Raw genomic sequence first — 22,026 nt, 5'->3', positions numbered from 1 at the left:
AGTACAAGACAACTAACGTCCAGAGAAGGGCAGGCTGTGAATTCTTTTATGTTTCCGAAATCCGAAGACTTGCCCAGACAGGTTTACCAAAACCTCTTTCCAGACCCCTAATGCATGCGGCACATACTATAATATTCAATAGCCATAGCGTTGCGTTAGGCAGCGGGACTTTTACATAACAACCCTCCATGAGGGTGTAGTGCCAAGAAGGGGCAGGGGGTGTGTGTTGGAAGAAACAGGCAGTATGTATGTCCACCCCCGGCCATGGGAAATGGAGGATGATGCCACACGACGTCAGGCTCGGCTCGTACCACTGGGTACAAGACATTTTTATTTTGTTTTGGTGATTTGCAGCTTTGAACTTCGAAATGGTGTCCACCAAACTGGGTTAATTCCACAAACATGGGGCAGGTAGCGACAAAGGACAAGAGCCGAGCGTCAAGAGTACTTAGCCAGCCACGGAAAACACGGCGCCTACGCCTGGTTCTGAGACCAGGTGAGCAGTGAAAATCAGAGTGGAATAGACAGACGGGGGACGATGGGGTAATATCCATGAGAGGAAGAAATGATTGGCTAGCCCTACACACCTCGGGCATGCTCCAACCATCATGGTTGTATGTGTACCATGGATAATGGATTGGACGTTGCCACGAAATTGGCTTTTTTTTATTAGGTTGATACTATGGCCGGTCAGCATTCCATTCTTTGTTCTCTTTTTTTTTTTTTTGTCTTTTTTCGTCTTGGGGTTCAGAATGCCAATAACCCACAAGTCAGCCAGGTGTATGCACTGCCCATCTGGACCACCTACCTCAACAGCCACGGTAAAGTACCTAAATAGGCTTTTTTGGGCAAATACCCAGAAGCCGGAAGGCACATCTGACCCAGACAGGGGTAGTGCTTCTGCTTCTACATCATGATCTGTATCGGGGTGACGTGAATGCAAGAAAGCGAAGGGCATTGGTGGACCAACCTAGATGAGAAAATATTGCCATGTATGATGACCATCAAAGAGATTTCTCTCTGCAAAGGGGACAGGCAGGCTTAAGTCGGGATTGCGAGCCGATTGCAGGGGACTGTAGTTCATTTTGGACATAAGTTGGTCCAGAGCCAAGACCGGTGGAGCTAGGCCGCAGTGGCAGCACTGGAATGCATCCACGGAGCACACTCCTGATTTGGGGCCACCGCAGGCTGGTACCTTGCCATGCCGTAAAATATTACCGTACCGTACATATTTTTTTTGGATTTTGTTTCTAATCAAGCATAGGGTCGTGATGTGAGGCCATGTGCAAAACCCTCGCCAAGTCCGGTCTGAACAAAGGACCCTACCCGAACAAATACTATCTGGTAGGAAAGGCGCAGCTGACAGCGGGAGGAGCCACAATATTGGCTTAAACCTCATCCTCTACCCACCAACTACAGCAATAAAAGGGGTTTTTGTTTTCCGGTGAGTTGCCACCAAAGTAGGAGCTTGTGGCTTCTGGTGGAGATAGAAACTGAGCTGTAAGCGGCAGGATGAGGCAGAGTAAGGTGAGGAAAAGGCAACGGGCAAGGAGTGGTGACAAGAAAGAAATTGTCTTCAAGTCCACTCGCCAATCTCTATTGCAATACGAGCCAAGACCAAGCGCAGACGGGTTGTGGGTATTATCAGAATCTAAAATATGAGTGTTGGCGACTTTCAAGAGGCATAAGAAGTAAAGAAAGCAGTCTTGACCATCACAACCTATAGCTGGGCCGCAGTGAATCAAAGTGAAAAAACAGACTATGAAAAAAAAACAGTAAATAAAATACTGCTGAAACGCAACGCCCTGACAACACTAGATGGGCTACGATTCGAGATTCGCGCCCTAGTTTCTTTGCGTTCTGGACACTGAGCTAAGTATTTGCATCGAATATATGCAGGATAACAGGCAAGCACGCACCTGCTAGCTTCATTGGGGTAGCAGCCAGCTCCCCAAGAACGGCCATGACGGCGAAGGGCCGTTATGCAGCGATGGGTCAGGGTCAGGTTGGTATTTTTACGTAGTTCAGTCCAACCCAGCATCTCGATAGGTCTCTGCCATATGGGCATTCGGGGTCCATTCAGTCAGGTCCCCACTCGAGGTAGCAAAAGAAGGAGAAGATGACGGGGATGGGGATGGAATACGGCCAAGGTATGTAAGGCATTTTCTCTTTTTTTTTGGTCCTTTTTTTAAATCGTTTGTGGGTTGTCGCTGGGCAGCTTTTGTCCTTTTGAAAGGGAGTTTATTTTGGGTATCGGCATGTCATTGTCGAAAAGAAATAACGCAGATCAAATTGGGTTACTCCATATGTGTACCTACCTCCCCTGGCATTGGAAGTAAAAGATTGGATAATATGAGATAGGAAAGTACGTATTCCTGTACCGTACCTGGAAGGAAGCGATGGGCTGGCCAAGGTTGGTTGTTGCACCTATGGTAACGAGATCTCTACGAGGTTAAAACAGGTAGGTGGTGGGGTTTGTCCCGGCCGGCAGCCTTCCCACCCCTTCCACCCAAGCCCGTCCTACCTACCAAGTGGCTACTCACCAGACACTCGACCCGGCAGGCGTGACAGCACCACAGCAGGTGCTGCAAGGGTGCAAAAACCCCTGTTTTCCGCCTTTTCCCATACAAAATGCACTTTTTTCTCCAACGACCCAAGCAACCATCGCCCCTGTTCCCCAGTATACGGCTGCATTAGCCCCTTGGCGAAACCTCTCTGCCCAATTGCGCGGGTCTAGCGCAATCGCACAAAGAGAGAGAGAGAGAGAGGGAGGGAGAGAGGGAGAGAACAGGCGTTTTTTACGTTTCATCTGCTCTTACTGGTCCATTCCGTTCAGACACGCCCCTCCCCGTCCCAAACCGCGAATCCGTGTGTGTTTGCCCTGGCCCGTTCTCCCTAAACCTCCGATTTGGGGGTCTTTTTGATTTTGAGGCGTTCTTTTTGAACGTCAGCCTCCCACTGTATATCAATCAACGACGGGGTTACATGTGATATTTGTCAACAACTCACAACAAATTCCGCCTTATGTCCACGTCAGCAGTCTCAGGCACATCCGTGGTCGACTAGTTTTCCTGATCGCCGATAAGCTACGGAGGCTTGGGAGGTTATAATTTTCACCGGTTTGTCAGGTATTCCGTCCAGGGTTGAGCAATACTGCTCACACCAGCAGCAGATACTACCAACCCACCTGCCTCTCTGTATGGGTAGTTATGTCTAGGTCCTGACCTATCACCGGGGCGGAGCGCAATCTATGGGTTACTTTTGGCCCTCCTGCTCCTTCTCCTTCTCCATAATATTGCCACCGACGAGACGAGTCACGTGCATCAGCCTCTCGGCGACTCCTAGGGGATCGACAACAGATATCTAAGGTATTAGTGGCCGATGTTCGAGGTTTTTTGATGTATGATTAACCAACCAAAAACATGGATGGCTTTCAACCTGCTCATCCTTTACCTAGACGAAGTGGGTTGACTTCAGGTTTCTGACTGAGTCCTGAGCAACATCATACTGGTCAGGTTCGGATTCGCCTAAAGAGAGTAATAATATATTAAGAACTTAAGCAGAAGCCATCCTTGGGCCATGCTTTTGCTTCTCAGCCTTGGGTTGGTCTTCAAGTTCCCGCTCCAAACTCTAATGACACAAAGCCAAGACTGGTCTTCTTGTTTGTTCTCGAACATCGAAACGAAAAAGAACATAAAATGAAAATAAAAAAAACACCTTCCTAGACCGAATGTATGATTCCTGGTCTCTACAGCAGTTTTGTTCCCAAAAATAGATGTCAAGCACATCGTGACTTTTAGTACAAACGGTCAAGAACAAGGGGTGGGGGNNAAACTCGGTTGCAGCCCAGTGGTGTGCTGTGAACAACGGCTAGATTAGGTTATGGTTGCATATCGAAGAATGATGGTTCCAGACTGCTCGATTCGGCATTCGCTGCCCCGAGAAAATGAAAAAGAAACAAACAAGGCGCTTTTGGCTATGGATCGCGTCGGCATCTCCTCGCTACTTCATATCGGAGTCCCGAGGTACATGAAAACCCCCCGACAGCGAAACGGGCAATCTCTTTGTATTTCGCGAACTGTAAATCTCATGTTGGGCTGCTATTAGCAGATACCCGATGCTGCCCATTCTCGAGGGGGGATGAAAAAAAAATTTTGCATGGGATCGATTGAGTTGTGTTTCTCAGTCGACTTTACCTCAGCGTCACGTCAAGGCCTGCTTACTCCCGATCCTCCAGGAGCTCGACAACCAAGCCACAGGCATAATATCTCTTGGCATTAGCCGCCGCGGTAGCAATAACCAACGTAGCGTGATGAGCTTTTTTTTCGAAAGAGAAAAAAAAGGCAATATCTGTTGGGGTTGTAAAATCAATATAGTGAAGAGTATGTGGTTATGGATCTCTGAGATGATGATACAATATACCCATAGACGGCGTACCGGCAGGCGACTATAGCCTCTTTGGTTATGTGAACATCTGGATAGTCAAGAGCAAATTCTAGGGTCATCTCAAATTCATACCACAAGGAGTGGGTTTGTGAGAGCAACCCATCTGGATTTCATATCAATCTTTATATTCGCCTTGGATACATGTACACAAGTCATACAGCCAGCTGAGCACTATTGTCTAAAGCCACGCTTAAAGGCTCCAATCTTCCAGATGCCAAATATAACAAGTAAGTCTTATGAATGCCGACGCCACTCAACCAGACTACCGGTGCAGAACGGGATTATGTTTCTTGCAACGCCAACGTCAACTTGCTCGACAGTCGCCACTTTGCGACACCTGATGAGCATGTTCGTGAATTTAGATCCCCCGAAAAGTCACCTTGTCAACGTCGTGATAGACTTGAGCCAGATTTCAAGCAGTATAGACCAATTCTCTGCCGCTTTGGTATTGAAACTAGAAATATTTGCGTAATTCTCATTTCTCCGGCAGGGTTACAGTGCCAGTGACAATCCTCTGCTGTGCTTCCGAAAATTCTCCCCCACTAAAGACGTGATACGGCTGGGGATCGCCACGGGGGATGTCGAAAAGCATTGCAAAGGTGGGGAGGGCCTCCTCCCGGATCAGTCGCTCACGCCTCTCGGCGATGAAGCACTCCGTCTTCCAGCGTGCGAGGGTCAAATGGTCGGCCGGGACTAAAACCATCCGGTCTGGAGGCTGTGTTGGCTCGCCTGTCAGAGCCATGCCGGCCGGTGTTTCAGCAAAAATACGACAGTACTCGACCGCAGGCCGCCATTTCGCCTGGCCATGAGATTCCTGCGCGTCCAGAACCTCGCGAAGCGCCTCCATGTCGGATGTGCGCAAGAAGAAAAGCAGACGTTCCTCCTCAGTAGTGGGTATGCAGCTGCCTCTTTTCGAGCTAGCTAGCTTGGAGGTCAGCCATTGGATGTCTTGGTCCGACTTGATACCACCACAATGGTAATACTGCGATTGGATCTTGCACATCAGTTCCAGCTCCTTCTCAGGCGCCATCTTCCTGCAAGAGCCAACAAGCATGTCGGTGATTCGCTTGGTAGAAGCAATCATACGACCGTCCAGGCCAGCGACTGGGGGCTCGTGGTCCTTGATACGGCTGCAGATGGCTGTTTGTAGAGCGAAGCGCAGTTTCATAAGATCGCCGTTCCAGACTGGGTGACAGAGAAGAATTCCTAGCTCGAGACAAAAGTCATAACTAGGATTGTAAGCTTGTTCGCTGGGCTTCGAACCCGTCACGGCTCCAGTCGCCCAGCATTCGCTACGATGTGGACGAAGTCCGTACCTCCAGAGTTCGTGTGGCATGGCCTTGAAGAAGTGAATCATGAGACGCCACATCCATAGCTCGGCATCGTTGCCTTTTGCTGCACTTGCCGCGTTCGCAGCCCAGTTGCCAATACTGAGCCTCAGTTGCTGCTCTCGTCTTGGGTTCCAGGCGTTGTCTTGAGCGATCCAGACCACATGGGAGAGCATTGGATCAGGTAAGAGGTCCTCAGCATTGAAATCCAGCTGCTGCAAGTAGTCTATGGAATGGGTATGACCACTAGTACGACCATTTGTATGTGAGGCGCCATTTCTGCTTGGTTTGGTGCTATCACGAAAGGTTTGAGTCGTGGAGATGTTCATTTTGCCTGGGTATGGTAAGGCTGCAACTGACTGGTTGTGCGTCAGGAAGCGGGCGAGATGAGGTCTTCTTTGCAGTGCACGAACAAATGGAGACGTGTGATCCAGTTTGGTCAGATTCTGCGGCGAGTCTTCCTTACTGAACATGTTTCCGTCATGAAGTACTTGCTGGCCGTTCTCGGGTATTGGCTTATCCGATATAGTAGGCGTTGCCTTTGGCCCTGGTGCGCTGTCAATGTTCACAACCAACCGCTGCCTTTTCCTCTGGCCTAAGAAATCATCTCGGTTGCTGTCTGGGTGAGTCAGGGGATCGGGACGCTGGCTATCTTGCTTGTTGCCGTCTCGATCCGTCCTAGTTCTCCTCGTAGGACGTCTCTGACCTTCCAGTGCCACGTCGGTTTGCCGAGTGGTGTCAACTAGATCATCTTCTTGCACAACCACCTCCCGCTTAGCTCGCTGTTGCGCTCGCTGTTCAGCCCGTAGATGCCTTGACGACTTTGCTGATTCCTGTGCTACAGGAGCCTTGAGGCCCCCCAGACTTGCAGCGTCACCTCGAGGAGGACGGACTTTGAGAGGCCGACCAGGGCGCCTTATTACTAGCTGGGCCGGTTCAGTTGCCTCATCGGTAGTAGCTGGTACTGGGTCTGAAGCAGGGTCTACTGGAGCAGAGGTGGAGGGGTCCGGCATCGGGTCGGCTGCAGCTGGCAACCTGCGAGGCCTGCCGGATTTCTGACTCTGCAGCTCATGCTTCCTCTTCTTCCCAGGAGTGAAAGAGTACGACGAGCCGGATTTCGAGGCCTGGCCCAGAAACAATGCATGGCGTCGCTTTCGTTTCGGGGTTGGCACGGCCAGGGCGAGTGGCTTGTGCTTCACCAGGGGGGCAGGATTGGCGGTTGTTGTCTCAGCCCGGTGGTCCTCACAATTGGAGCTCTGTACCTTACTAAGGACTTCAAACTCGTATCCCTTCTGCTTGATCTTGCGGTTCCTGACAGGCCGCTGTTGGACGGCAGGCGGAGAAGGCGCCTGTTGCTGAGCGGCCCGAGGCATGATGATTGTTTACCAGGAACCTAGGAGATGTTGAGGACTCTCATTTGGGTTAGGGTTGAAAGGGTCTAAGGTTCCCAAAAGGATCTGGCGAGGCCCCCCCTTGCCCGCCAGAACCTCCGACGATGGCGCACGTTGTGACGCCGACAAGTGGATACGAGGAAATCCAGGTACAGACGGGCGGTGGTTCGCACGCGATCCTGGTGTAAGCTCAAATCCGTGTGCAATCAACTAACACTGGCCCTGAATGTCAATCTGAAAATGGGCGTTGCGTCTTGCAAGGCAATCCTGAGGTAGTCGAGGATAGTGGTAGTAGCGCAATTGGGTAATGGCCGCAGGGCACGTGCGGTGAAGCTGCGAGGGTAAAGTTTAAAAGAGAGAAGAAAAGAAGAAGTAAAATCGTCAGTCGCAGCTGCCTCAACAGGGTCCAACCGAAACAGAAAATCGCCACAGAAAAAAAAAAAGAAAAAAAAAAAGCTCAATTGATACCAAGAGCGCTATGCACCATCAAAGCTTGATCTGATTGTTTTTTTTTTTTCTTTGCAGAGTACCCCTTTGTTGGATTTCCGAGCAAACACGGGGTCAGCAGGGTTCAGACGGGTCTGGAAATGCATTGTGATTAGGTATCGAAGGAAACAAGGGACCAAACGAGCAAACTCAAAAAACCCCATGCCAAACAAACAATCGTTAGCAAGCAAGGTAATTTCGGGCGGTTCTAGATTCAGTGAGGTCGTCCGAAAGCGTTTTCCAGGCTTGAGGCTACAGGCTTTGCCATCTGGAGTTTTCTCGTCAACAGGTACAAGGGAGGCTTATTAATATGTTCATAGTCTATAGAATCCAAAACATCACTTTCCCGCCCCTGTCTATTTCTTTTGATGTCTCTCTGTTTGAGGCTTTATCGTTTTATTCCATCCCCCTTCTTAATCATTCAGTCGGAGCTCCCCGTCTTCTACACGCCCCGTTCTAAATCCTTGTACCCTTGCGCCAAACTGCCCTGTGATACTGGTGCGGCCACTGCACATTGACGCCGAGGTTGTGCGCCGTCCTGAACACGAACTCGGGCTCACGCAGGTACTGGCGAGCAATGAGGACCAGGTCCGCCTTGGTCTTGCCGCCATGTGACTCGCTCACAACCTCGATCGTGTCGTGAGTCTGTTTGGCATCACCCACCTTCGCGGTGCCCTTCTCCTCCACGACATCGTGCGCAATGTCGGCCGTGTTGATGTTGCCGACCGCGGCGATGAGCAGCCTGTCGCCAACGGCCTCGCGGATCTTGGCCGCGAGGTCGATCTGGTAGTACGGCGTGAGCTCGATCTTTTGCGTCACCGTGTTTCCACCCGAGCTGACGTCGAGCAGATCTACGCCCAGGTCCGGGAGGAGCTTGGCGAGCTGTGTGCTCTGCTCGAGATCCCAGCTCGGCTCGCCGGCGTACTCCATCCACTCGGTCGCCGAGATTCGGACGAAGAGGGGCATTTGCTCGGGAATCACTGCCCGAACGGCCTTGATCACGTCTACGAGGACCCGGATGCGGTTCTCGAAGCTGCCGCCGTACTTGTCTGTCCGTTTCTGCAAACCGGGAAAATGTAGTGTTAATAAAGAACGGCTAGAGGACATGGTGCGCTGAACGTCACGCTAAGAAATATATCACTTACGTTTGATAGCGGCGAAAGGAACTCGGTGATTAGGTAACCGTGAGCGCCGTGGATCTCGATGATGTCGACGCCGGCTTGGACGGCACGTTTTGCGGCGTCAGCGAAGCTAGCAACTAGTCCCTCAATCTCCTCGATGGTCATCTCCTTGGGGTTCGGAAAGTCCTCCGAGAACGGGATCGCGCTCGGGGCCCAGACGTCATCCGGCCAGCCGCCAAACTCGGGACCGACGACCTGGTCACCCTCCCTCGCCTTGTACTCTCCGCTAGGGGTTGAAGAGTCGTGCCACGGAGCCTTCGTGCTGGCCTTGCGGCCGGCGTGGGCGAGCTGGATGCCGATCTTTTGGCCCTGGCTGTGGACGAAGTCGACGATGCGTCTCAGGGGTGCGATCTGGCTGTCCTGCCACAGGCCGCTGTCCTCGGGCGAGATGCGCCCGTTGGGGGTGACGGACGTGGCCTCGACGATGGTCAGGGCTGTGCCGTGCAGGGCGAACTGCCCGAGATGGACCAGGTGGAAGTCGGTGAGGTGGCCATAGTCGGCAGAGTAGGTGCACATGGGCGAGACGCCAAAGCGATTGGAGAGCTCGACGCCCCGGATCTTGAGAGGCTTGAACAGGGTTGGGACGGCATCCTGGTTCTTCAGAGCGGTCCCCGCCGGCGGCTCCTGTGCAGGGGTGTAGAAAGGCACCCCGGCGGCCGGTTTACTCAGAGTCTTCTTTTCTATTGCGATGCTGCCCATGATGTCTAGAGTTGCACTTGTTTGGCGTTTGAAAGTCTGAAGGGTTTAGAGAAGGAGGGGTTTGGCAAAGTGGGTCTGGTGATTGATCTACTTGTGTTGTTATGATTAATGACTTTTGAAGTCAAGCCTTTGGGTTAGGGAAGAGGTGCGATTGCGACAAGTTTTATATTCAAACCTTTTTATTTTATTTTATTTTTATTTTTACATGTCATTGGTGGCCTTGCACTGGTTCTACTTTTGCGTTGGGCGTAATGTGGAATGACTAGAAGGGTTCTTACAAATACCAAAGATTGATCATCGTTGCACCATAGCTTGATCCATAATACGTTTGGTTGTGTGGCAAGTGTCAGTTTTGGGGGACAACATTTGCCCGTTCCAATTTTCCATGGGCGCTCTACGGACTAGGTTAGATAATGTTGACGTGATGACGGCAACAACTTAGGCTAGAGTCTAGGCCTACAAAAGATCTAAAACGAAACGCATCGAAATGCAAAAGGTAATTAGACGTCACATATCGTATGTATGTGCAGTCGTTCAACGCATCGCACTTAATTCGGCAAACAATGGGGCATAGCTGACAAATTAAACCCCACCATGCATGAACACGCACCTATCACAAATACTGCGTAGGCTGCTGGCTGCAAGGGCGAGCAAGAAGCTGGATTCAATTGAATTGAATCATGCATGGGCACAGTAAGCACCAGACAGGTCCTTAATTTCATGAACAGTTGGCAAAGGATGGCCGAGTTTAGGAGATGCATATAGCTCTGTGAATCTCCAAAGTAAAATATACAACTTGCGCAACATTTATTCCGAGTTTATCTGCGCCGGCGAGACCGGAAGGAATGTTGACTTGGGTGAAGCCGAAAATGCACTCCAGCGAACAAACGTCACATTGCCGTCTTATCCAGGTAAGGTACCAATCACATCAAAAACAAGCCGATGTTTTGGTTCCTGTCACGCTTGGAGAGGTCCCACGGCGGCATCCACACACGCAAGGCACAGCATATATTGGAATGGTATACTTACTTCATAGTTTGTATTCAAAGCGTACTCTGTGAGGCGGTACTTGGTAGTAGAACCAAAATAGGCCTCAATCTGGACTCAATTGAACCCGGCCATTGACGAAAGAATCTGGGTCCAGAAACTTGGAATCAGAACCGGACGCCTTTTGAGAGGCTTCTTGAAGCTGTGGGCTTTTTTCCGTGCAATCCGTGGTTCGGCATATCAGTTCTCGCGACTTCTGGAACCGAGGCCAAACAAGGCCTTGACAATGCAACCTACCAAGCAACTTTTGCTGCCTATTATGATCCACCCTTCAAAAAGACTAGCTCAGCTCCTACAGTACTACAGTAGTACCAAAAATATATTTCGGTAGTAAACCGCGAGCAGCATCGCACAGACTTTTGACAGGCGGTTCAGCCGTCACACAGCGCAGCAGTCGCTAAGCCAATCTCGTCTGAGGTGCTCATGCACCTGGCACCGTGTCCTAAGGGATTAGCGGCTGAAATAAACAGAGAGAAAAAGAAAAGAAGAACTGGTCAAAGCTTTTTCTGCATTGGAAAACCACCCGAGAAACAAAAACAGAACTTCAGACGGAATGTTTTCGTCCCATGTTGTGGCAAGAACCCCCCCATAACGAAACAAAAAAATAATAATAATCAGGTACAAAACAAACAAAAACAAAACGCTCCCAGGATTCGGGATCATAGGTGCTGCCATGATTGCTTTGTTTTGCATAGATTTACGGACGCAGTGAGGGCAACCCCCACTCGTCTGGTTTGATGGAATGCCCTTCGAGAACAAATCTAGCTGAGACTGGATGGTAGCGAAAGAAAACCCCGCTTTCCACCTCGTCAGGTTGTCACACAAACATACATGACATGAGACCAAACTCGTCAAGGTGAAGGGTTAAAAAAAAAAAAAACAAGAACAGGCTAGGCGGGGTGGTTTTGGAATGAAACGCCAAAAAAAAAAAATGCTTGGCCAAAAAAAGATGACCGCCGATCGGCGATATTCACCATGGTACGGGATGCGGGACTGGATCCGAAGCTGCGAGGGAGCTAACGCGCAACCAGCGATTATCCCTTTTGACATAGACTTCCTCTAGTCTAGCCGTTATCTTCCTCTCCATAAAGATGTGGATAAAATCTCACCTGGAAATGAATGTTGTGATGCTCTGACATGTAAGCGGGGAATAGAGAGATTAAAAAATTGTGCAGCCATCGCGAGTGTGCTTGGCGTCGCCAAGGCTCGGATAACGGCTCACCTAAAGCTCCTCTGTTGCGTGCCTGCGTGTCGAATCCCTCTATCACTGACACGACGGCAGGCGCTTCCCAAATATCCCGTCGACTCAAACAACAAGGCACGAATTGGTATCATGTTTCCGTGTACAGTGTGATGAGGATGGGGAGGATGTGATGGTGGGGATGGCGTGTCTCAAGTTCTCGTGTGCAAAGAGACATGTTGATCGAGACGAGGGAGGGTTAGGGTTTTGCGGTTACAGTACTGTAAGTTGGCTTACATTTCGATGCAAAGCGAAAAGCCAACAAGGAAGGAAGAGGCTAGGCGAAGCCACCCCCGGCAGGTAGGAAGGAGCAGGAGGAGGACCCACGAGCCTAAAAAGTCCCAGAAGAAAGAAAAAGAGAAAAAAAAATAAAAAATAAGAAAGGGACGAAGAAGAAAACCGTCGGCCATGTGTCATCCCGCGCAAGCAGACATGGGCTAAAACCCAACTGGCCGGGGCTGAATGTGACGCTACCACCCAAACCCCCTTGTCTGCTGCAGCACGACGAAACATTGTCCGGGATTAATCGAGATAACTAAGGGGGACTCGATCCCGTCTCTACATACATAGTAGACGAGGCACAAGGATGACGGAGAGGTGTGGAGGAAAAGGGTGGATTATCCTGACTTTTTTTTTTTTTTTCTTTCTCTCTGGCGAGCGGGTTATCGCGTTGCTTCTACCGGGGTAGAGTGAGTGAATCTTGGCTGTTAGTTCCTATTTTATTATTCTGACTGTCGGCTGCTTCTTTTTCTTCTCCTCTCGACCTTTTTGAGTCGTGACGTTTTGACATGCAAAAGTAAGTGGCTGTGATTCCGAGGGAGTCCGGTCCACACGTGCATCCCCTGATCTTCACCTTGACCTCCACTTCCTTTCTCTACACTCGCTCTCACGAACCTTAACAAGAACGGCTGAGCCGCTCTGTTCAGTTCGACACCCCTTTTCACCATCATATCTCCTGGTGAGAGCTTGAGCATATATCAAGTGCCCACCCCTTTTCCCTTTCTCCTGACCCCATTACCCCGGGTTAGTAGTCATATATATATACCTTCTGTCCGTATAGTTCTCCATATAATGCCGCATCGCAAGTCAACTTCGGAGCCGACTGGCTCGCTGGGCACCGAGATGGTGCGAGTGCTGGTCGGCCCACATAAAAAGAGCTTCGACATCCACAAGAAGTTGCTCTGTTCGACGAGCAGCTTCTTCCGCGAGAGTCTGGCTGCGATCCCCGACGGTCTGACCGGCTCGGCCAACAGTAAGACCACGGTGCTGTGGTTCTCTGCAGAATCACCCGAGATGTTTGACCTCTTCGTCCTCTGGCTCTACCATCGCCAGACATTTGGTTCCGCAGTCGACCGTGCCTTGTCGGCTATAGTGGCTGCTGAGGCCGACACGGGGGACCACGAGGCCGGATCTGCTCGTCTTCGTGGCCTCAGGTGGGCACTGGTACATCTCCATCTGTTCGCCGCTGCCGTCGACCTGCCCGCCCTACAAGACGCCTCCATGGACGCCATCCAGGATCTGTATCTCCGCCTGGACTGGGACGTCTCACCACGATTCGTCCGCTCCCTCTATGAGCGCCGGCTCGCCGAGGCCTTCAGGCTGCGCAAGTGGGCCGTCGCCATGGTAGCTTGGACCCTCTCCTCTGGCGGATCCTCGGGAAGGTGCAACGGCGACGATGACGACAACAACGAACTCATGTACCAGGATGACCGCGACGCCGCCGCCGAGGCCATCGTGTCACAGTTCCAACACCTCATGAACAGGTTCCCCGACTTCCACGACGACTACACGGCGCACCTGCGCAAGATGGCCGGCTCGCGCAGCAGCGTCTGCATCAAGAACCCGCAGCTCCGCATCCCGACAAACTGCCTGCGCAACGACGAGCGCAACTTTGGCTTCCGCATGTGTTCCTTCCACAGCCACCGCGCCTCGGTCGGCCAGGGTCAGTGCCCGCACGCAAAGGGCGACGAGTCCTCGCGACACTCGGTCATGGTCATGCCCATCAGCAGCTCCCCTTGTCCCGTAAAGTCGCACACGCGGTCTTTTTCGCGCGACACCAACTCGGGCGCCAGCGTCTCGTCGGACTGCACCACGCCGCCGCCACACGACGACGACGACGAGAATGCGACCCTCGGCGTCGCCATGACCGCCACGCGACACCGATCGCGGTCGGACTTGGGCTTCAAGCCCGTTAGGTTCTCTTCTGCTCGGCTGCAAAGTACCCTGCCGACGATACCGCCGACGCCAAACGACCCTGCCACGACGAGCTTCTTTTGAAGCTAGGCCTGGTGCTTGTCTTTTTTTTTCTTTTTTTTTTCTCTCTCTCTCTCTCTCTCTCTCTCTCTCTCTCTCTCTCTCTCTCTCTCTCTCTCTCCCCGCGCAAGTCCAGGACGTCACGATGTAAAAGTTTGTTGGCGTTCCCTGTACTCTTTCAGGCAATTTGAGTCCGGTGCAACGCACTGACGTTTTATCCCTGCCAAGCTGTGTACGATAGCTATGATATAATGATACCCACACACGCATACATACGCATGCACAAAAGCAACGCAACGACACTGAGATGGCAGGGTAGGCTTCGTTTCTGAAAGAACTAGTCACCACTTCTCATGGTCTTCCTTTACTTTTTCCTATGTCAAAACCCCTATACCCCATCAAGCCTGTATCTTTTGATCTCTCTTTTACGAGACTCGATTTTGCATCAAGGCCAAAACACCTCAAGAGAAAACTGGGAGAAGATGAAGAAACACGCCCTTGCTCCCAATATGTAATCTTTTGTACAAAGTAAAAATACGTACAATAGAAAATGAAACATCAACCTCAAATGATGACTTGCATGAACCAACATATGCGAAACGGGAAAAAAAAAAAAAAAAAAAAAAAAAGAAATTGAACCCATGGCTATTCCTCATTTCAAAAACCTCATTTGCTATACAAGATGCTCGCCAGATTTCAGCAGCCAAAGGGCCAGCCTCATTGCTTCGCCCCCTCATTCTCGGGCTGATCAACATACCAAAGCTGATCCTTGGCGCCATCCCCTCCTTCCATGGCCTGCTTCTGCGCCGCATCCCGCTCCCGCTGCCTCTGCTCCCTGAGCTCCTGGTCCCGCTGCCACTGGGCGCGCAGCTGCTGGTCGTGCAGCGCGCGCAGCCTCTCGTCGTCTTCCTTCTTCCTGGCCCTCTTTTCCCTCCTCTCAGCCGCGAGGCTGCTCCTCTCGCTCTCGAGCGCGGACCTGATCAGCTGCAACGTCAGGTCGACGCCCTTGCGCAGCGCCTCGTCCGTCACGTCGACGGGCACGTGCAGGAACACGACCCGCCTGTGGTCGCCCTTGCGGTATAGGTGTGCCAGCGAGCTGTAGTAGATGAAGTCGCAGAGGTAGCGGCCGGCGTCCTCTGATATTCGTACGTCGGCGTCCCACTATGATCGGAGAAGAATTAGACAGGGACTGTGGGTTTCTTCAACACAGGACGAAGGGAAGAGAGAGAGAGAGAAAAAAAAAACGAGTTTCACAAAACCTACAGGCACATAACCCTTCCACCGGTCCAGCACATCATCCAGCAACAGATCAGTCTCGATCTCATTAGGCAGCCCATGCCAGATCCACTTGTCGCCTTCGCGGGCGTGGCGCTCCTCGTCCGCCAACGGCAAGCCATCGACGTCCAAGCCACGGTATCCATCGCGGTGGCCACGGCGCTCAATGGAATGGTAGCGACGGGGGCCGGCCATGCCGATGTGGATCATCAGATCGATCTTTGGCGTGCCTCCTGCCTGCTGCTCCGCCGCCGCTGCTGGCTGATCCCCGGGCTTGTCGCCCCAGAGCGTCGGGACCAGCTCGCGGACCGTCTGGTAGTTAACGCGGATGGGCGATGGGTACTTTTGGATCCGCACCGGCGGGAGCGTCGGGGCGTCATCGTCGGACCTCCGGTGCTGCATGGCCGTTTTGCCCGGCGGCGGCGGGAGGTAGTCTGGGAGGAGACGCGTGATCTCCCATGCTGGATTTACGGGGTATTCCTCTCTGAAGGGCTATAGAGAACAGGTGTACCCAAAAGGGTTGTTGTCAGAAGGATATGTGCATGCATGGTTAGGAGGTGGGTCAATTTTGCTTGTGAGGGATTTGGAAACCCGTCCCCTTTTTTGTCCAGGAGAAGAACAATCAAAGTAGAGTAAGAGAGAACGGGGGAGGGGGGGAAATCGCGGGAATAATAAGCCTTGTCTAATAACTGGGATGAAATTTCCCAGGCTCCCTTCACATGCGCCCCCTCAAGAGACGCGACGCTTGTGAGAGCATCTCGGCGAGCACGTGCGAGCAAGCGTTATAACGCTGGCCACTTGGCCTCGAGAACGGGAGCCAACATCCAGGCACAGACACCAATGACAAGTCAATAGTCTTATCTAGACTAGACTAGATGCCAACGACACCCATAAAACAAACGCCAAGTATCCAACCCTACTCCTTTCTTGTCAGGAAAAAAAGGGGGACAAATAAAAAGACAAAAGTCCGAATGTGTAGCAAGCAGCTCTATCACCCAGAATGAGAGAAAGTCAATTGCATCCTCTCGGGTGGTGCGCGTTGGGAAGAGGGGGAAGCGACAAAAAATCAACATACCCCAAAGCCAGTGACAACCACCGTGAGCTCATCGGGGTCAAGAGATCCCGAGGACCCCATCGCGACGAGTTGTCCGTTTTGTTATTGCTGGTGATGCGCTCACGACCTACAGTCTATCCAAATCCAGCAAACCCGCCCCAGGCTCCGATTTTTCGGCAAGTCGTTGGACCAATGGGTTTGTAATAATAACAATAAGGAAAAAAAAAACCGGACCTCGACGTTCGGAGTAGACCAAGATGAACTTTGAAGGCGTTCGGTGGGTTTATAATTGTCCCGCAGCACACCTTTCTGTGGTTGAGATTTGGAAAGCTAAACCGTTGGCCCCAGGGGGCAAGTTAATCAAAAGCAAAACATGGGACTCAAAAAAAAAAAGAAGAAAGAAAAAAGATAAAACGATAATGAGTCACTTTGGAGACCAGGAAAAAAAAAGCCCAATGATAAAAAAAACCATCTCATGGCTGGTTGGAAAAGGGGGGTTTGTTGCCCGTTTGGAAACAGAAGAAACTGGGAAATGCGGGGATGTGTGTGTGTGTGTACGTACACGTTCAGGTCGGGCTCCGACGGCGGACAGCAGCTCCTTCTAGACGGGCCGTTCTTTGCTCCTGCATGCGCGCGCGTTAGCACCGCAGAGATTCTTTTGTCTCAACTAAAAGAACCAAAGAAATAAAACAACAGCTGTTAGTTGTTCTTTCCCCGTGATTTCTTTTCTGGCTTAATAACGCCTTTTTTTTTTCTCTACTTTTGTTTTAACCTTCCAACAGCGCCACCCATCATCAGGAATCTTCGCCGTGTCTCGGTTGGCCATGATGTAACCGGCACCACAAGACCGCCGAAACTTTCCAATGTAGCTACCAAGGTAGGTTCTAGCCCATCCGATCTTGGTCGGATTCAAAAGCTACGGGAATCAAGTCTGGACATGTCCAAAAGTGCCCTACAGGGAATTGTCCGACTCGTTCATTGTGACCAAGATTAAAACCAGCAAATCAGGTTAGGCGTTTACTGCTAGGTAGGGTTAAGGGAGGTGCTAATGGTAAGGGGTTCAGATCATCTTGAAATTTCGTGTTTATTTATTTTTTCACGAAACAAAAATAGCACAAAGGTTTTGTGTATATCTATTCATTGATGCGCTATCCAGACGCGCTCGCTTTTCCAGCAATTTCTACCAGCCATCAAGGGAAATGCCATAAGAATAACAGTAGCAAAACATGCTCGTTTGTGAAAATGCTTTCAGTGAAACCCGGTTGGAAAGAGACAAAAAGGAAGAAAAGAAGATGATAAAGGAAAAAAAAAAGAAACTCCGTACTCCAAAACAACAGGGATCAGACCGTCCCTGACCTGTAGGATGCCTAACGAAAATAACCCCGGCCCAATGCAAACAAAAGAAAGGTAAAGTTGTCAACTTGAGATGGAGGATGAATAAAAAGAGTGAGAGATGGTACCATAAAATGGCGTGGCGGAGCGGAAGGAGAAACTAAAATGTTAGGTGAGGGAAGGGCTCTTTGTGGACATCTCGAGCGACGAATATGTGGCCAAGAATTTGAAAAAGAAAAGGTAAGCATGTATGTACTGTATCAGCCGTGACAAATCACACGGCTTTCTTCATACCGAAAGAGCCATTCCGCTGTCGATGGATCGGCCGCTGGGGCGCTCGGCCATGTCTTTGGTCTCGGTCGCCGGCCTTATGTCTGCCTTTTTCGGGTCGATGCCGACGATGCTCTCAATCGGAGACAAGACAAGGCCGGTCTGCTTTGAAAAGTTCGAGAGATCCGAGCTCACGATAGTCTCCAATTTGGGCCTCTGACTGGCGTGTCCGTCGTGCGCATCATCTACAGCCTCAACTGGCGTCGTCGACGGCTTTGCCGGTTGACGCCGGCTGGTCCGCGGAGCTTCAATCTCGGAGTACTCATCGTCCGACGATGAGTCGTGCGAAAAGCTCATCTGGCTCTGCTTGGAACGCGATGACGAGACTGTGGTCCGGCGGGGCCTTCCACCAGCTCTCGGGCCTGATCCGGAAGAGGGCGTCCTTCCCGTTGGGAACTGCTCTCCGTTGCGGAGCTTGGCACCAACCAGTCGCTCACCAACAACCCTCCCGAGACCCGACTCGGAAAGGTTGTTTGCGGATGATCCGGGCAAGTGGCTTCTCCGGCTGACCGTGCTGGCCAAGCTGGCACTACGGCTAACAGGTACCTTGGCCTCCATAATCTTGACTGCAGGGGGAGGCTGGCGAAGCCAGCTCATTTCGTCCTTGTGAGCCGGGCTGGAGCTGACAACCGGGGGATGATAATCGTTGACAGGCGGGTTACGATAGCTGGAGAATGTTGTGGTTGTTGGGGTTGAGGGCGAGTAGAAATTCCGGCGATCCTCGTTGGTGATCTCGCGCAGCTCACCGTTGCTGTTGCGGTCCTTGCCACTCCCGCTGCCGGCCAGGAGTAGAGTGGAATCTAACAATCGACCCGCTGACGAGCCAGCCTTGGCAATGGCGTCCATGATCTTCTGACCAGGTCGCGAGGTATCGGCCGCGTTGCTCGTGGGGATGTCGTACCCCCAAAGCTCTTCGTCCTCACGCTGGTACCGTTTCAAGTTCCAATTTTCGGATACCGTCCGGCTCAAGCTCGGGTCACCATCAGGAACAACGGTAGAGCTGCTGCCAGGATTGGGCGGAGAATGTTCTGATGTGGATGGAACCGATGTCGGCATTGTTGCTGATTTTGAAAGTTTGGCCGTCGCTGCCATACTTACTGATGGCGAGATGGCTATTGTGCTGTCACTCCTGGTGGTGTCCTTGCCTGAAGAAGCAGACGTAAGCCTCCGTTGGCTAGATGTATTTCTGCCGCTCGAGCTCTTCTTTGGCAATGATGGTCCCATGGCTATCTCCTCATCCCAATGCGGGCTCGTGTTGAATGGACTGGGATGACGGTATAGTCCCGGGTTCTCGGCCTCCAGTCTATCCTTCTCCTGCCTTTCCCTCCGTGCACGCGCCTTTGCTTTGCTCCTAGCTCGCGCCCCGGTACAAGGTGTGCATGCTATAACATAGAAGACGGCCGACTGGATAGCCACCCCCAACGACATGGCGGCGGTTTTATCTCCACCGGAGAGTCACCGAAAACCGACTCTGAGCAGCTAATCTTGTCCCAGTTGACCAGGGAGTGTATCCCTCCTGAACCTCTTGGCTCGAATTGATGTCACGACGGGTTGCCAGCGTATGTGTTGTGGTATATATGTCGATTGGTATCGAGAACGAATTGGAATAACCGGAGCTGACTGCACAATGCAGTCTGTCGTCGGGTTCAGTCAAATCAAGCTCGTGCGGTGTCGAGATCATGAGTCCAAGACGGGAATGTTGTGGCGACTATATTTAAAAAAAAAAATATATATATTTCAGCCGGTACCAAGGAGGTACCTATGTGAAGCCAAAAGCAGTGACTTGGGTTGCTCTTTAGGCTTCTCCCTAGGGCTCTGCTGGAACAGCACCGTTCGGGTGAAATAAAAGCATTCAATTGGAACTCCGGGAGAGTGGAGCTGTATATATCGGTTGTGGCTCGGTTGGCCCGTTTGCGAGAGCAAGCAGTTGGCAAGGAGGTGTTGGTACGACGCAACAACGAAAGCTTGCGTTAGTTCGGGCGAAGGAAGTTGAGTGACAAGGTATCGGCCGCAGGTTTAGCCTTTTGGGTTTTATCGTAGTGCGGGACGCAAACGCGTGGTCCGGTCGTCCGTTTCGTTGAGTTGGCGCAATTGACAGTGTGGTGGAGTGCCAAGCGTACAGAGATTCAATGAAAGCTGGTGTGCGTTCCCCAAGAGGGGCCGGAAGAAGCTGGTGTCTGTTCGTGTGAGATGAGGAGGTCCAAACGCCAAGCAGAATGTATGTAGGTGGCTTCGCTAGGGAGTCTTGGGCTGTTGAAGAGCAAATTGAAATGGGCAAGACCAGGCACCTCTTTTAAGATGACGGAGTGAGCCAGTCGTTTAAAGTGTGACTAGTCCGATTTCTAGCATGGGCGGAAGATTGTTTTGGCCAGGTGGATGGCAGTAAAAGTCCAAGGGACTTTGTTGTCCAAAATAATTGACTTTGGGACTCGGATGGGAAGGTCGAGGGAGAGTAAGTACCTTGGTGAAAGGGGAAGGAATCCAACGGGAAACAATCGAATGGGACCGAAGCACCCCTTTGAGTAGCAGCAAAGGCAATCAATCAGTCCAGTCCAAGGGGGTACAAATCGGGGGTCTCCAGGCTCTGGGGTACTTACGACGTTCAGGAAGTGTCGCATGGGTCCAAGTGGGGAGGGGAGCCGTTTGAGGCGCACCAGACATATGTGAGGTTGCGATTTTCTAGACACTGGGATCCCAACTGGGTCCGGGGGGGCCACTTCCTGTCGGTCGCCCTGTAATCCGCGAGGGAAGCAATGGAAATCCACGACGCCGCGGAAGTACAAAGATACTTTTCGTCCTTGTGTGTGTGTGTGTGTGTGTTGGCTCCTACCAAAATCCGTACCTGCGCAAACCACGAGATTTGCAGAATTGCGCCTCAACTAGACACAGGCGCCAGAGAAAATCATGCGCATCAGCACATCATCAGGTGCACATTGCACAGCAGTTTTCTTTTTGAGAATTTGGAGGTGGCACGACAGGGACACGCGCTAGCGTCCAAGGCACCGACTAGGTTCCTCGACCAAGATTGGAAAGGATTTGATAGGTGATTGATTGGTTCCTTAATGCACCTAGACTAGTTCCTAGATGGCATCTAATGCAATGCCGTTTGCTAAAGAAAATATGTACTGTACTAAAAGTCAGATCTTCAAGGGCCCGCTAGCAGCAACTATGATCAGCGGGGTGAAAGAAATAATAAAGAAGCAACAAGGACGGCAAAACAAAGTTCGGTGCAGACTACTTGGAAACACTTAACTTGCCGTGGGAGACTTCAAGGAGCCCGCGAATCACTAATCTGTCTGGTACACAACATTCAAATGTCCACATTAGGGTACACATGAAGCACCTCGTCATCCATGCTGTAGCTGGCACTGGACCGCTTTTTTTTTCTGTTTCTGTTTCTTTCTCTCACTCTCCAAGGCGTCGGTTCCCTTGTCTGCCACCTCAACCAGCCAACCAGCCCCTGCCTGGTCAGCAGTTGAAGAACAGCCACGCGGCGCATCTTTATTAGCAGCTTGACCAAATCTTAAACCGGGGGCGCCGCTTTAACGGGTAGAGAAAACAAATTTCTTGTTCACTAGACTATTGTCCTCAGCCTCGGAATTGTTCTTTGATATTCGGTACTAAAAGTTGCCCTTGGAATCCTACGAAATTTCCACAAGTCGACCAGAGGCTGGATGATCTTGGTCGGGTGTCTGGTAGCCAAGGATCCTTATCTACAAACCGAGTCTTTTGGTACTTGGTACTCCAACGTCAACATGCAGTAATCGGCGAGTTTGATTGAGCTAATTGATAACCAATGTACTCGTAAGCGTCTGCTTTGCCCATAGTCTAGATGCGCGAGTAGTGACGGAATACGGATGACCCGACATTTGATTTCATTCTATCTGAGCCAACGTTTACACCTATCTGTCTGCCTGGATTTTTTTTTTTTTTTTTTTTTTTTTTTTTTTTTTTTTTTTCGTTT

General features: G+C 51.2%; 5 protein-coding genes across 5 annotated transcripts; 1 reads left to right on the top strand and 4 right to left on the bottom strand.

Annotated features, from left to right (window-relative positions):
• Window positions 1-4,921: 4,921 nt before the first annotated feature.
• PpBr36_00281 (uncharacterized protein) lies at window positions 4,922-7,147 on the bottom strand (the record flags this gene model as incomplete). Its single annotated transcript, XM_029887474.1, has 1 exon — window positions 4,922-7,147. The coding sequence occupies one exon, from the start codon at window positions 7,145-7,147 to the stop codon at window positions 4,922-4,924; it is 2,226 nt and encodes a 741-aa protein (XP_029750871.1).
• A 960-nt stretch (window positions 7,148-8,107) lies between these two features.
• PpBr36_00280 (uncharacterized protein) lies at window positions 8,108-9,531 on the bottom strand (the record flags this gene model as incomplete). Its single annotated transcript, XM_029887473.1, has 2 exons — window positions 8,108-8,710; window positions 8,797-9,531. 2 exons carry the CDS (start codon window positions 9,529-9,531, stop codon window positions 8,108-8,110), a joined length of 1,338 nt encoding a protein of 445 aa, XP_029750870.1.
• Window positions 9,532-12,889: 3,358 nt separating this feature from the next.
• On the top strand, window positions 12,890-14,095 carry PpBr36_00279 (uncharacterized protein; the record flags this gene model as incomplete). The annotated part of the gene is made up of 1 exon (XM_029887472.1): window positions 12,890-14,095. The coding sequence occupies one exon, from the start codon at window positions 12,890-12,892 to the stop codon at window positions 14,093-14,095; it is 1,206 nt and encodes a 401-aa protein (XP_029752509.1).
• A 693-nt stretch (window positions 14,096-14,788) lies between these two features.
• Window positions 14,789-16,481, bottom strand: PpBr36_00278 (uncharacterized protein; the record flags this gene model as incomplete). The annotated part of the gene is made up of 3 exons (XM_029887471.1): window positions 14,789-15,232; window positions 15,335-15,838; window positions 16,422-16,481. The coding sequence occupies 3 exons, from the start codon at window positions 16,479-16,481 to the stop codon at window positions 14,789-14,791; spliced, it is 1,008 nt and encodes a 335-aa protein (XP_029752510.1).
• Window positions 16,482-18,020: 1,539 nt separating this feature from the next.
• PpBr36_00277 (uncharacterized protein) lies at window positions 18,021-19,490 on the bottom strand (the record flags this gene model as incomplete). The annotated part of the gene is made up of 1 exon (XM_029887470.1): window positions 18,021-19,490. One exon carries the CDS (start codon window positions 19,488-19,490, stop codon window positions 18,021-18,023), a length of 1,470 nt encoding a protein of 489 aa, XP_029752507.1.
• Between the last annotated feature and the right edge of the window lie 2,536 nt (window positions 19,491-22,026).

The sequence above is a fragment of the Pyricularia pennisetigena genome, chromosome 2, assembly GCF_004337985.1.
Source record: "Pyricularia pennisetigena strain Br36 chromosome 2, whole genome shotgun sequence".
Taxonomy (NCBI): Eukaryota; Fungi; Ascomycota; class Sordariomycetes; order Magnaporthales; family Pyriculariaceae; genus Pyricularia; species Pyricularia pennisetigena.
This window is presented reverse-complemented; position numbering and strand designations above follow the sequence as displayed.